This window comes from Athene noctua, chromosome 8 (assembly GCF_965140245.1).
Source record: "Athene noctua chromosome 8, bAthNoc1.hap1.1, whole genome shotgun sequence".
Taxonomy (NCBI): domain Eukaryota; kingdom Metazoa; phylum Chordata; class Aves; order Strigiformes; family Strigidae; genus Athene; species Athene noctua.
This window is the reverse complement of record NC_134044.1, coordinates 6190571-6203723: the sequence shown is the minus strand read 5'-3', so window position 1 is coordinate 6203723 and position 13153 is coordinate 6190571. Positions and strand designations below refer to the sequence as shown.

The following is a 13153-nucleotide window of genomic DNA, read 5'->3' as shown; positions in this document are numbered from 1 at the left end:
TGTCACTGGGCCATCTTGTGAATTCAGCTGCTGGGCAACTGAAACTTGCTAAAAATAGTGGGACAGACCGTGTTGGGGTGGTGATCAACTAGCTGCATTTAGTAAAAAGGGTCCCAATCTTGTCTCAGAGAGCTCTCAGGCATCATCAAGAAGTAAGATATTTATAGTTCCTTATGTGACTGTCTTCTAATCTGATTTAAAGCAAATTGAAGATTGATGCACTCGTTTTTTGACTAGAGATATCTAGGGAATTACCTGAGTCTAAGGAAAGATGTTATTTTATAGAATTGACCTTGCCAAATGGTGACCTGCCTGAATCATGGGTACGATCCCTTCTGCTTGTCAGTCTCCTGCTGCTAGAGGTTGCCAGCCCTTATTGCATTAAGTGATGGAGCTATCTCTAACCAGGTCAGCTCAAAATGGACCTCGTTAGTGCAGCTGAACCCCGATACTGATGCTTGGTTGCTTTGACTGCAAAGGGCTAAGGAATATCATCACTGGGTCCTGCCAGCAGAGGTGGGGTGGTGCTTGCCCTTGCTGCTGGTGGGGGACTGCAGCAGGTGTGGTGGTACTGCCTTTCCACTGGGAACCAGTCTGTGCTAGGGACTTCTATCTGCAGGGATAGCTGCTGCAGTCTGGTGGTTAGTCTGTACAATGCGTGTAGTAGGGAAGCCCTAAAAGGATATGAGTGTGTTTTCCCTTTTTTAAAAATATGTATATATATAAAAATACAAGTATGTATGTTTGTAAGATGTATGATCTTTCTCTGCTACTTTTTGTACTTGGTTATTGAATCTTTGAAGAACAAACTTTGAAGGGGTTTTCTTCATACATTTTAAACTTCCAGTGATAAAAGAAATTCCAATAATATTTTGCTAATTGCTTTTGCTTAAGAATGGGAATAAATAATAAACACAGAACATGCAATACCATTCTGATACACTGTAATTAATTTGAAAAGTAGTAAAAGAGAAATTCAAGTAGAAACTTTCAATTTATTTTCTTCTTATCTTTGAAGTTACCTCATTATTCTGAGAACTTTTAAAGTGACTCACTTGGATTGATTCCCAATGGAATCTTCCTTCCATACTGGGTTATTGTAATTAATTGTAAAATTGAATTGAACCTTTTTAGGTTGTCAATATCTAAAGACAAATGTCATAACTAACACAAGCCAGGAAAGATTAGTCCTGAATCTTAGGGGTATTGTGGGGGAGGAGGGAAGCTGTTATTACCTCTCAGGTGCTGTTTGTAATTTGTTTTGGCTTCATAAATGATTACCACTTCTTTTTTCAGCAGGGTAAATATATATACAAATTGAACAAAAATACTTAAAAAACCCCTGGAAAAATAGACAAAGTTATTGACTTATGCGTACTTAAAAGATTATACATGTGGAGATAAACTGTGGATAGTTTGATACCCTGACCAGTGTATGCAATTTTAAAAGCCAGTGAGAGCAGAAAAGAATATAATTGTATTTATGGTGAAAATTTGTTATATATAAGATAGATATAGAATTCTTGAAATATCTGATGTAGTGTAAGGTATTTCCTTATTTTACATTTTCCAGAAATCCTCAACTAAACTTGTATGTATGCATTCAGATGCAGGCTTCATGGCATGCCCAGTTGCTTGGCTCAATACAGATTTTCTAACCACTCTTTCTTAATTGTGTTGTAGAATAAGACCCCAGATTCTAGTAACTCATCATTTGCATTTTTAGTTTGGGAGAAGGCTCTGTAGAATTTGATTCATTTGGGTAGCTAATGCAGAATTTGACCGTTGTGTACGCCCAGTGTTGGTGCCTGAAAGGATGTCTCTTCTGCCACAGACAGAACCTACAAAAGACAACAATGTTGATTCACACAAGCACAAAACCTCCTAACACAGCACTTTTCTCTTTTCAAGAACCAATTTCAGGGCTGTTTGCAGAATACTACTGCTACTCCACTTCTGCTGAACACTCATCTTTCTCAATATATCTAGTAGCCTGGAAACTTGACCTTCTTAGTTATAAAGGAAGAAAGATGAATTGTGGAACAGATGAACAGAAGCTTCTAGTAACACTTTTATAAGGGTGTTCAGGAGTACTCCTTGGACTTGTAATACCTCTGGTTGGACCTTAAGAAATATGTAAGAGGAAGGTGATTTGAAGCTGTGTAAATTATTCTCCTATAAATTCAAATACACTTGAAAGCTGCCTTTTTTTGACTTGAAGCTTGACATTCTACGCAATATTGAAAATCCCTATGATTGATTAATTCTACTTCCCCCCATATGCTCCTCTCTCTATATATACATGTAAAATGTAAAATGCATTTTTGAGTTTGGAATGGGGTGCTTGGGACTGCATACCTGCTACTAGTCCAACTCCCTAAGTGGTTGAATCTACCATGCAGTTAGGGTGGTTCTCTCAGATCTTTTTGGCTACTGCTCATTAAAGAAGAGGCAATAACCAGGCATTTCCTTAAGAAAGGCATTACAATTTGTGAACTTTTTGTAAGGATACATGTTCTCCGGTCAAAAGGCCTAGCAATTACTTCAGCTTTGCAATTTGCATCTGCCTGTACTCTACTAGCGTGGCAGCTTCGTTCCTGTTCTGGGCAAATGTTGCTGTAGCAACTCTGTTGGAAGTTCTGGCTGAAGTATGACTGATCTCTGGTTTTCTTTAATCCTTCCTTGACCTTCAAATGGCTGCCTAAAGTTTATAGCCCACATTTTTAGCCAGGGAATTCATTCGAGATTTCTGAATTTACTGGTTTCAAGTTCCAGATTTTGAGACTGTAAATCACATTTACACATTTTCTTTCCTTTTTTTATGGGGGATATAGTCCCCAGAGAAAAAGCATGAGGATCTTAAACTGTAACTTGTTGTCAAACAACTACAGGCTGACATCCAAATTTTTTATAGTTACTGTTTCCAAACCTTTCTGAGACAGCAGAAGCTATCAGCGTTACAACCTGTGACAGACTTTCTCTTGCAGTTAAGGAGAAGCAAGAAGAAAACTCTGTTTGATTGCTGAAGTGTCTCATCCTTGTACACTTGTACAGGGAGCAGAGTTTCCTTGGATTCGGGTGCAGAACAGTAGCACACCAAAGCATGTAAGATCATTGAAATAGATGGGATTAAATTGGGGAACTGAAAATAACTTCAGCATCAATTCATCTATGTCAATTGCATTAAATAGACTACTTTCCTGTTGATTTTTTTTGTTTGAGGAAGCTTGTGAGATATGCCTAAGAGTAGCAGAAGCCCATCCATCTTTTTTCAGGATATGCCTATAGTTTCTTGTTGTTTCCTCAGAATGTGAGCTCTTCCTTTTACAGGACTGTTGTTTATTTCTGACTTGATTGTATATTGATTCCAAAACTGAACCTAGAAATATTACTGTAAGTCAAATAACTTGATTAAAGCCAGGTATTTCCAGATGCAGAAGAGAAAAAGAGCCTCATTTCTTAATGGATTTAAATTCTATGGATGAATTATTTGATGTCTAAGTAAGTGTCAGCTCTGACAGAAGGTTTTTTCTGCCCCTGAGGAATTCATAAAGCTGCTCTCCTTGGAGGAATCTCTAGTACCTAGTAATGGTCAACTTCTCTAATGGCCAGTGTTCAGAAGACTTGTAGAAAATTAATTTACGTTAAACACTCCAATAGATTCAAGACGAGAGAGAGGAGAATGCTTCCCTCCCAAGTGAAATACAATGTATTCCTGTAAGAAAATAAACTAATAATGCCATAGTTTGTTTACGTATTGTTGAACTTTACTACCAGCAAAATGCTGCATTTATCATAGGTAACATATTCTGCAAGAGAGAGATTATTTAAAAGAAGGAAAAATCAAAGGTTATTTGCTCTCTTCTCCTAATTGTCTTTCTTACTGTCTCTTCACTGAGTGCAAGATTTTGTTCAGTGAGCTATAGACAGTGTCAATGAGCAGTAAGCCCTGGCTTATGTTTTATTAAATGTGCTCCCACTCATCTTTTGAGCATTGGAAATGAGCATTTTGCAACAATACTATAGCAATATATGCAAAGGGGAAGATTCTCTATATACATAATTAACTTTGGTTGATGGCTTGGTCAACAAAAAATTTCTTGAGAAGCAGAGAGAGGGGGTAGTAAAACTGCCACCTTAGACTTCTGGAGGGCTAACTTTGACCTGTTCAAAAGACTGATTAACAAAATCCCTTGGGAGGCTCCCTTGAAGAATATGGGAGTCCAGGAAGGCTGGACATACTTCAAGAATGAAGTCTTAAAGGAGCAGGCTGTTCCTGTGTGCCAGAAAACAAGCAGGTGGGGAAGGAGACCGGCCTGGCTAAACAGGGACCTCTGGCTGAATCTCAAGAACAAAAGGAGAATCTATTGCCTTTGGAAGAGGGGGCAGGTCTCTCATGAAGACTATAAAGATATAGTGAAGTTATGCAGGGAGAACATTAGGAGAGCCAAAGCACAGCTAGAGCTCAACTTGGCCACAGCTGTTAAGGATAACAAACAATGTTTCTATAAATTTGTTAACAGCAAAAAGGAGGATTAGGGAAAATCTCCCCCCTTTAGTGGATGCAGAGGGAAACATGGTAACTAAGGATGAGGAAAAGGTTGAGGTGCTCAATGCCTACTTTGCCTCAGTCTTTAGCAGTGGAACTGGCTGTTCCCTGCACACCCAGCCTCATGAGCTGGGAGATGGGGAGGGGAAGCAGATTGAGGTCAGCACAGTTGAAGAGGAGGTGGTCAGAGACCTGCTGCACCACTTGGATGCACAAAGGCTGTGGGACTGGATGGGTTACACCCAAGGGTGCTGAAAGTGTTGGCAGATGTGCTCACCAAGCTGCTTTCCATGATTTACCTGAAATCATGGCTAACTGGGGAGGTCCCATGGGCCTGGAGGGTGGCAAATGTGACACCCATCTACAAGAAAGGCAGAAAGCAGGATCCGGGAAACTATAGACCTGTCAGTCTGACCTCGGTGCCAGGGAAGGTAGTGGAGCAGATCATCTCAAGTGCCATTAAAAGTCATGTAATGGACAACCAGGGGATCAGGCCCAGTCAGCATGGGTTTATGAAAGGCAGGTCCTGCCTGACAAACCTGATCTCCTTCTATGACAGGGCGACCTGCTTGTTGGATGAGGGAAAGGCTGTGGATGTTGTTTACCTTGACTTCAGTAAGGCCTTTGACACCATTTCCCACAGAATTCTCCTGGCGAAACTAGCTGCTTGTGGCTTGGCTGGGCACAGGCTTTGCTGGGTAAAAAACTGGCTGGATGGCCGGGCCCAAAGAGTTGTGGTGAACGGAGTTAAATCCAGCTGGCGGCCGGTCACGAGTGGTGTCCCCCAGGGCTCGGTGTTGGGGCCACTCCTGTTTAACATCTTTATTGATGATCTGGATGAGGGGATCGAGGGCACCCTCAGTCAGTTTGCAGATGACACCCAGTTGGGTGGGAGTGTTGATCTGCTCGAGGGTGGGGAGGCTCTGCAGAGAGACCTGGACAGGCTGGAGCCATGGGCTGAGCCCAACTGCGTGAGCTTCACTAAGGGCAAATGCCGGGGGCTGCCCTTGGGCCACAACAACCCCCAGCAGCGCTACAGGCTTGGGGAGGAGTGGCTGGAGAGCTGCCAGTCAGAGAGGGACCTGGGGGTGTTGATTGACAGCCGGCTGAACAGGAGCCAGCAGCGTGCCCAGGTGGCCAAGAAGGCCAATGGCATCCTGGCTTGTGTCAGCAATGGCGTGGCCAGCAGGGACAGGGAAGGGATCTGACCCCTGTACTCGGCACTGGTGAGGCCGCCCCTCGATTCCTGTGTTTGGTTTTGGGCCCCTCACTACAAAAAGGACATTGAATGACTCGAGCGTGTCCAGAGAAGGGCAACGGAGCTGGTGCAGGGTCTGGAGCACAGGTCATACGAGGAGCGGCTGAGGGAACTGGGGGGGTTTAGTCTGGAGAAGAGGAGGCTGAGGGGAGACCTCAGCACCCTCTACAGCTACCTGAAAGGAAGCTGCAGAGAGCTGGGGATGAGTCTCTTTAGCCTAGTAGAAAGTGACAGGACAAGAGGGAATGGCCTCAGGTTGCACCATGGAAAGTTCAGACTAGATATTAGGAAGCATTTCTTTACAGAAGGGGTTGTTGGGTGTTGGAATGGGCTGCCCAGGGAGGTGGTGGAGTCCCCATCCCTGGAGGGGTTTAAGAGTCACAGTGACATAGCACTGAGGGATCTGGTGTAGTTAGGAACTGTTAATGTTGGGTTAATGGTTGGACTGGATGATCTTCAAGGTCTTTTCCAACCTAGACGATTCTGTGTAAATAGCAAACAAGGTATCTATTGGTGTCTTGTGCCATTGATAATCAAGTGATAAGTGTATGTCTGACCCAAAGGAACCAAGTTCTCACGGTGAACATGCAAGTCTGAAAATTCAAACCTCATTTCCTGCTAACTCAGTGTTTCTTGCTTCCCTCACTTCAGACTTGGCAGCTGGAACCAGCAGACTCTAATTCTGATTTGAAATGTGTTTGTGACACATGTATTGCTGGGTATGGCTGTGCTGGCGCCTGCACAGCCATCATGAATCTGGGCTGAGGGGTGTAATTTGTCAGAGGTGTTCACCCAGATGATGGTTTTTTGCAGAGCTGAATTGGGTTACAGATCAGAGGGGTTGGAAATCTGCTGGAAAATGTGTCAGCATTTTAATAATAACTCAAAGCCCAATCACTAGAAGAATCTTGTATTTTAAAATACTAAGCTTCCTGTCACAAAATCAAAGAACATTACTGCTGTGAACTAGTGAAAAGGTCTCCCGCTTTAGAGGGTTAAGATTCTCTTGGTATTCTGAAGGGCATGACATTTTTCCCTTGTTTGATTATATTAGGTATATTAAATATGACCTCAGTGTTTAAGGTTGCTCAAGCTGCAAGAGTTCAAAAGATTTTGGATGAGATTTTTTCAATTTATTTTGTTAAGCCTCTGCAATAATTGTAAATGGTCATTCTTTTAAAGAACAAATAGTAAGAGGTCAAATAATCCATATATATATAACTCTGTATTTCATTACAAAGGAAAGTTCACAGGAGAAGAAGTGTAGCTGTGGTTATTAGAAAGATAGATATTTAAGAAGAATTACTGCTGTATAAGTAAAAAAGCTTTAATCCAAATAAAAGTGTACAGAATTGTGAAAAATTATTGATAATTCAGAAGGTAATGAGGTATGAGGAATACTAGTTTTCAGCTATAGGTGTTCGCTGTTAGAAGACAGACTTGATTAAATATCATCAAAGAGATGAGAGGAATAACCTTTCTGGTGTTATGGTTAATGAGGGATGATTTTCTATCAGTATGTAATTTTAAGATTGGCAGACTTTTTTTAAGTTTAAAAATCAAATAACTAAATGACCTTAGTCAAACCTATATGTTGATTCCTGATTATCCTGAGTATTAAAAATTGAATTTAGGAAAAGAGCCATGGATTTTCTGTTTCTACTAATTTTTGTTGAATTTTATCCTAGGTCTCTCCAGTTCTTTGCAGCTAATGTTTTGCAGTTGCCTCACCTTTTACAATATTTGATATTAGTCTATACTTTAAGAGGTAACTTGGAAGCAGTAAGTCACACATACAAGGAAATAAATCTTTAAAAATCCCTGTCACCATTTTTGGTAGCACTATTTTTCATTTGGGTTGTGAGGCTTGATGCATGAGCTCAGAGTTAAACTGACAGTGCAGTTGTTTGGTGCCCTTAGGGTGGGAGGGAAACCCTCCGTGTTCCCTACCGTTGTTAACAGACAGGTAATTTGTAGCAGTAGATTCCAGATGTTGCAGTTCCAGAAAGCGCTATTTTTTCTTTAATGGCATACCCCATACTTTTTGATTTACACAGAATTAACTCATTTTTCATAAATGTCCTAGCTGGAAGTTTAAGATGGTTTTCTGTACATGAGGTGTTCTCATTCTTGCCATCAAGTTCATGACTGCTAAAGTTAGCTAGTAAAATTCAGCCTCTTCTCCTATTTTGCAGGAAAATACATGTTTCAGTGAGATGTCAAAATTAGTTCACATGAAAAATTTAAAAAAAAAAAAAAAAAAAGAGTTTCTCTTTAATTCATTCAAAATCTGAAACGAATATGCCAAGCAGGGATAACTTAAGAGCCATGGGAGACAATCATTTGGGGTGAGAGTCTGGTCTTTGCATCTGAATGTGTAGGGTACACCCCCAGGCCAGAGTTTTGAAACCAGCTGTACCAGCACGGGAGCAGTGGTGGGGTGAACTCCTCCATGCTTGCTGCCCCAAAGAGTTTGGGAATGAAGAAAATCTGGTGATCCATGCTAAGTTTGAAGCAACTTCATGGTGGAAGGGGTAGGAAGAAGAGAGGGCTGCTGAACTGCCAGCCTGGCCCTGCTGGAGTGCCCTGCAGCACGGGGGGGAGCAGCCTGGGGAGCTGGGGCTGGGCTGAGGGCAGCCAGGGCACCGACTGCACACAGAGCCAGCTGTGGTCTGCCCTGGCCCCCGTGTGACACGGCAGACGTACGTCGCTTTGTGCCTCTGGACCAGTTCCCCATCGGTTTTTATTCCTTTGAGTGTCAGATGTTTGGCAGGGACTGCCTCACATTAATTTTTTTTCTTTCCAGTAAAACACAGTCTAGATCTCAGCTGAGACATTGAAGAGCTACTGATATTACAAATAACACATCATTATTGTAGCTTTCATTTTGTTAATTTCACTTCAGATTAAAATGTCTGTGCACTAGTTTAAATTATGGAGCATTGCTGGTGTTTCTTAGTGTATTAATGAGAAAAATAGCACTAAAAGGCCTGCATGACAAAAAGGTGTGAATGTGATTTGCCTTTTCATTTAACGAATTGCTTGCTTTTTAATGGATTAGAACTGGTAAAATTTTCCACTGAGAAAAGTTTTTCCTTAAAATACTGTGGTTTTATTTGATATGCAGGAAACTTACTACTGGTTAAAAAGAAAACCCTAAAGTTAAGGTTTGGCACAGAAAATACTGAAACTTCTGCAATTTAGAGTAATTTTATTTCTATGGTATCAAAAATATAAATCAAAACAAAATGAGGATTTTCTTTTGGATGCTTAAACTATTGATTCGCAACAAAAATGATGACTCTAAATCTCTTTGAAACTTCTCATAGGAAAACCAAAAAGGAGTTCTTCATTGCTTATGTATATGAGAACCACATTGCTTTTCCAAACCACTCTGGTGTCAGTTAGTTAAAACTATCTTAAATCCACAGTGACTAGATTTGAGGTGTATGTAATATGAAGACATGAACTTTAGTGACATGATGTAATCTAAGATGGATTTTGCAGAAACCTGTGCTGGGAATTTGGGTCTGTGTGCTGTAGGAGACCTGGGAAACCTGAGGCACAGGAGAGAGAGCATCCTGTGCAGGAATGTGGTCCAGCTGTGCTATACCTCCTGTTCAGCTCCAGAGGGTTCAAAAGGCATTTTTGGTTTATATTTTCATTTGCATAGAGTGTTGGGTTTTTTTCTTTTCAGAAGTTTAGAAGGGACTGAAATAGATGCTTTTATTTCACAAAGCTGTATTTTAAAACAATGGTGTGCTGGTCCCTGGTGAGACCAAAACAATATACACAGTGCGTGGTGTTGAGTGAGGCAGCTGGCTCCCGCTCTGACTGCTGGAGATATGTCAGGATTAATTCAGTATGTTCTCATTCAGTTGCTACAGTTTTAGGTTCTTCACAGCATATTATACAGGACTAGGCTGTAACTCATACAACTGAAGTTGATGTTAAGTGTCATGCCTACACAGCTTCCAACTTTTCATGTTTGATTGGCTTATTTTTTCAGAGGAAAATGTTGTAGCTTTACATAGCAGTAGTTTTCCTGGAGGAAATGGGCTAAGGTAGAGCATATTGTCCTGTACTTAGGCTGATGTATACAGTGTGGTGAAAAGGGGCAGGGAAAATTATTTGAAGTCTTCCGTGGTCTGAAATATTCAGTAGACAGGCAGCTGTGACTCAGAGTTTTAAAGATGCAGTAAAATGCACAGGCCAGCAAGAATCCATCTCAGCCCGGTTATAATGGAAAACTGAAGAAGGGACACCAAATTCAGTGCTGTGTGGGATGATGGTTTCTGTGTGATTAAGGTCTCTGATAATATCATGCCCACAGTAGGATTTCCTTTGTCTTCTTTTCATATTTGCTTGAGGATTTAAATGTAGCTGAAAACATTACAGATTACTTATTTGTGGATTAGAAAAGGGAGAGGATTGTTTTACTATTGCCACCTAAAGATGTTACAGCAAATAAATGTGGCAGGATACAGGAGCAGTGTCATATCCACAGTGCAAAAGGATAAACACAAGCTTGGTTTCTCTTGGTCTTGTATCAAATCCCCTACGAGAGGCTTCAGGAAAGGCAATAAGGGCAAATGACTGAGCAGTGTTAGTGTTCCAAACCTAGGATCCAGGACACTCCTGACTCCCAGGGCTGAAAAATGTTTTTTCATTCTGTTTTGTCCAAGAAAAGACTGTACTGGCAGTGATTTGTTGATGCTGACTCCTTTTGCTCGTTTCCTTGTTTTAAGGGAACATTGTCTAGTTAAAGGGGCTGGAAGTCTCTATCAACTTCTTGTTACAAGCCCCTTCAAACACCGAGTAGACTCTGCTCTCTATATACAGGGCAGGGGCAGATGTTCCACCAAAATCTGTGTACCTTCAAAATGTAGGTATGTTTCTAAATAAAAATTTGGTTTGGCAATCAGTCACTACTTCAGCCTGTTTCTAGGTGTGCTATATTCCAGGTATCCAGTCACAAATCTGCTGTTGGCTTTCTGGCAGCAGTGCTCTTTGCACTGCCTCATAATTTGGTCATTCTCATGCAGGGGACTAGGTTCCAAGTCCTGGAAAGAAAAATCCTTTCTTTTTCTCACCCAGACACCTTCTCTTGAAGTAAACACCCGACCACAAGGAACAGGCAGACCTTTGGGCAATCGTAAATCAGTTTCTCCATTCAAACCTGGTTTTCCTTTCCCTTCCTTTCATGCAGGTTGATAAAGTGTGTGGACAGCCCAAACAACAAGAAGGGAACCTGTCAGCAGACAATATAGTGCCAGTGAAGGAAGCGACTGAAACTCAGACATTCGTGATGGCTCATGCTAGCCTGAACAATAAAAGAAGGTAACCCTAAGCAACAGTTGCTTTGAAATAAACTCTCTGCCTTGCAGTTTGTGTTATTGGTTCCTTGCACCATGGTGTTTAAGCCAGATCCACAGTTCTGTAACCTTGTCTGTGTGCTCTCCAGCCATTGCCGTCACTGATAGTTACACAGATGTCTTTGTGGTATTTATATTGCAGGTCTCTCCAAGAAAAGCTTTTTACAGGCCAGACTTGATGTCATTATTTAGCACCAAGGTGTTCATTCTTTCCAGAAACTTTCAGTGAAAATGATGAAAGCTTTTCCTTAACAAAGTCCGAGTAATTTCCACAGTTAAGTCTAAATTGCTTAAAATACAACTGCCCGGGTCTTTAAGGACTTGAGCTTATCAAGGGGCAGAGGTGGGAAGGAGGAAGGGTTGAAAAGGAAAGATTCATTGCCCTGACATGAAGTCAGTCTCTCATTTTGCAGGGCTGGGGACGAGTAATAAGATCCCTTGTGATCTCCTGGATTTATTACATAACAGAGCAAGAGTAGAAGCATTTATGTTTAGGCTTGTTGTGTCCGTGTTGGCTTCTGTTCTTCAGCTGCATGCCAGTTGAGACACTAGACAGTTGAATTACTTCCACTGGCCCTGGTGTGACTATCCCTGCTCCCAGATCTCCTAGTGTTTCTTTCACATTCCCTTGTGTAGCTCCTGGTTTGGTTTTCTGTTAATTTTAAGAGGGGAGGGAAGGATGTCTTTGCAATCCCGCTCATGATACATGAGTAGATGTCAGAGCTAACCGACCATAAAATCACAATGACATATTTCTGGATAACGTGTTGTTCTCTGTAACACCAGTATTAATCTGGAACAGCTTCAGCAAAGTGAGTGGAATGGTGCTAGGCTTGCACCTCTGAGAACAGTCTCTTGTCTGCCCAGGGAGTCCATGGGTATCCCTGTATGTCGGACAGGTGGATGACAGACGGCAATATTAAAATTTCCATAGCTTGGGTTCTGGAGTTTGAGTTGGGAAGATGAGATTTTTATCCATTTCTATTTTAATTCTCATCTAAGCTTGCATGAATGAAACAAACACTGCTTTAAAAGATGAAGGTAACAGCAGCAAGCTGTTTTTTGAATGACAGTGGTATTTTTGTCCCTTTATAATTTAAAACCAAAACACAACATTTTGTGCTAGTGCTTGGAGGTAATCAATTTTTACCACTCAAATCAGAGAAAGGAGCATTAAGGAAATTAAATTAATCAATTCAGCAGTAATAATCCAAAGAACAGTTGTAGTACAATTAAGAAAATAAGTTTTAAAAACACAGAGCCCTAGGTTGTTTTCTGTATAATTTACTGACTTCACTGGTACTTACACACTGGCAAGCAAAAAGGCAGAATTATCAACCTATTAACAGGTAACCTTTAAAACAGATGCCAGTTGGTGTCTTTAATGTCACAACAGCAGTTCTTTCTCACCTGAGAATCAGCTCCCTCCCCTTCCCAACCATTTAGAATTATTTGGATATTGACCTTTCAAAATTTAAGGCCTGTAGATGGAAAAGAAAATATACTAGAACTAGTATACTGTAAATCAGACAGTTTTCCAAAATTGGTCTGTGCACTGAAAATTAATTTATCAAAAAAATCTAAACAAAGGCCATCATAAAGCATTACTGAAATACAGCGTTGATAAGTATTGTGGAGAGCCTATGCACCGAAAATGAATGATGGAGCCATGCCATAATTAGTAAGAAGTGGAGAATATTTTTTAATTTTCCACAACTTTCTATAAAACACATGGCATGAGGCTTGTACTTTGCTTCTTGGAAACAATTTTAAAAAGTAAATACAGTGAAATACACAGTGATTGGCTACATCACTGTGTTGTTCATCATCTATCAGTTAATCACATATGATATCAATAAAAAGCAATTTTAGGTAATAAAATTTTATAATGGATGGGCAAAATAATTCCTGCAGTGGGTTGTGTAAAATGCACTTAGAGTGACAGATAACTGCTACAGGGGATCTAGATTA

General features: G+C 40.8%; 1 protein-coding gene across 2 annotated transcripts in view; it reads left to right on the top strand.

The window, feature by feature from the left end:
• LOC141963363 (glypican-5-like) overlaps window positions 1–13153 on the top strand; it is a 388391-nt gene that overhangs the window by 122917 nt on the left and 252321 nt on the right. For both annotated transcript variants that reach the window (XM_074912617.1, XM_074912616.1), the window contains exon 4: window positions 11017–11147. In XM_074912617.1, coding sequence (XP_074768718.1) covers window positions 11017–11147 — 131 coding nt within the window. The remainder of the gene's footprint in view (window positions 1–11016; window positions 11148–13153) is intronic.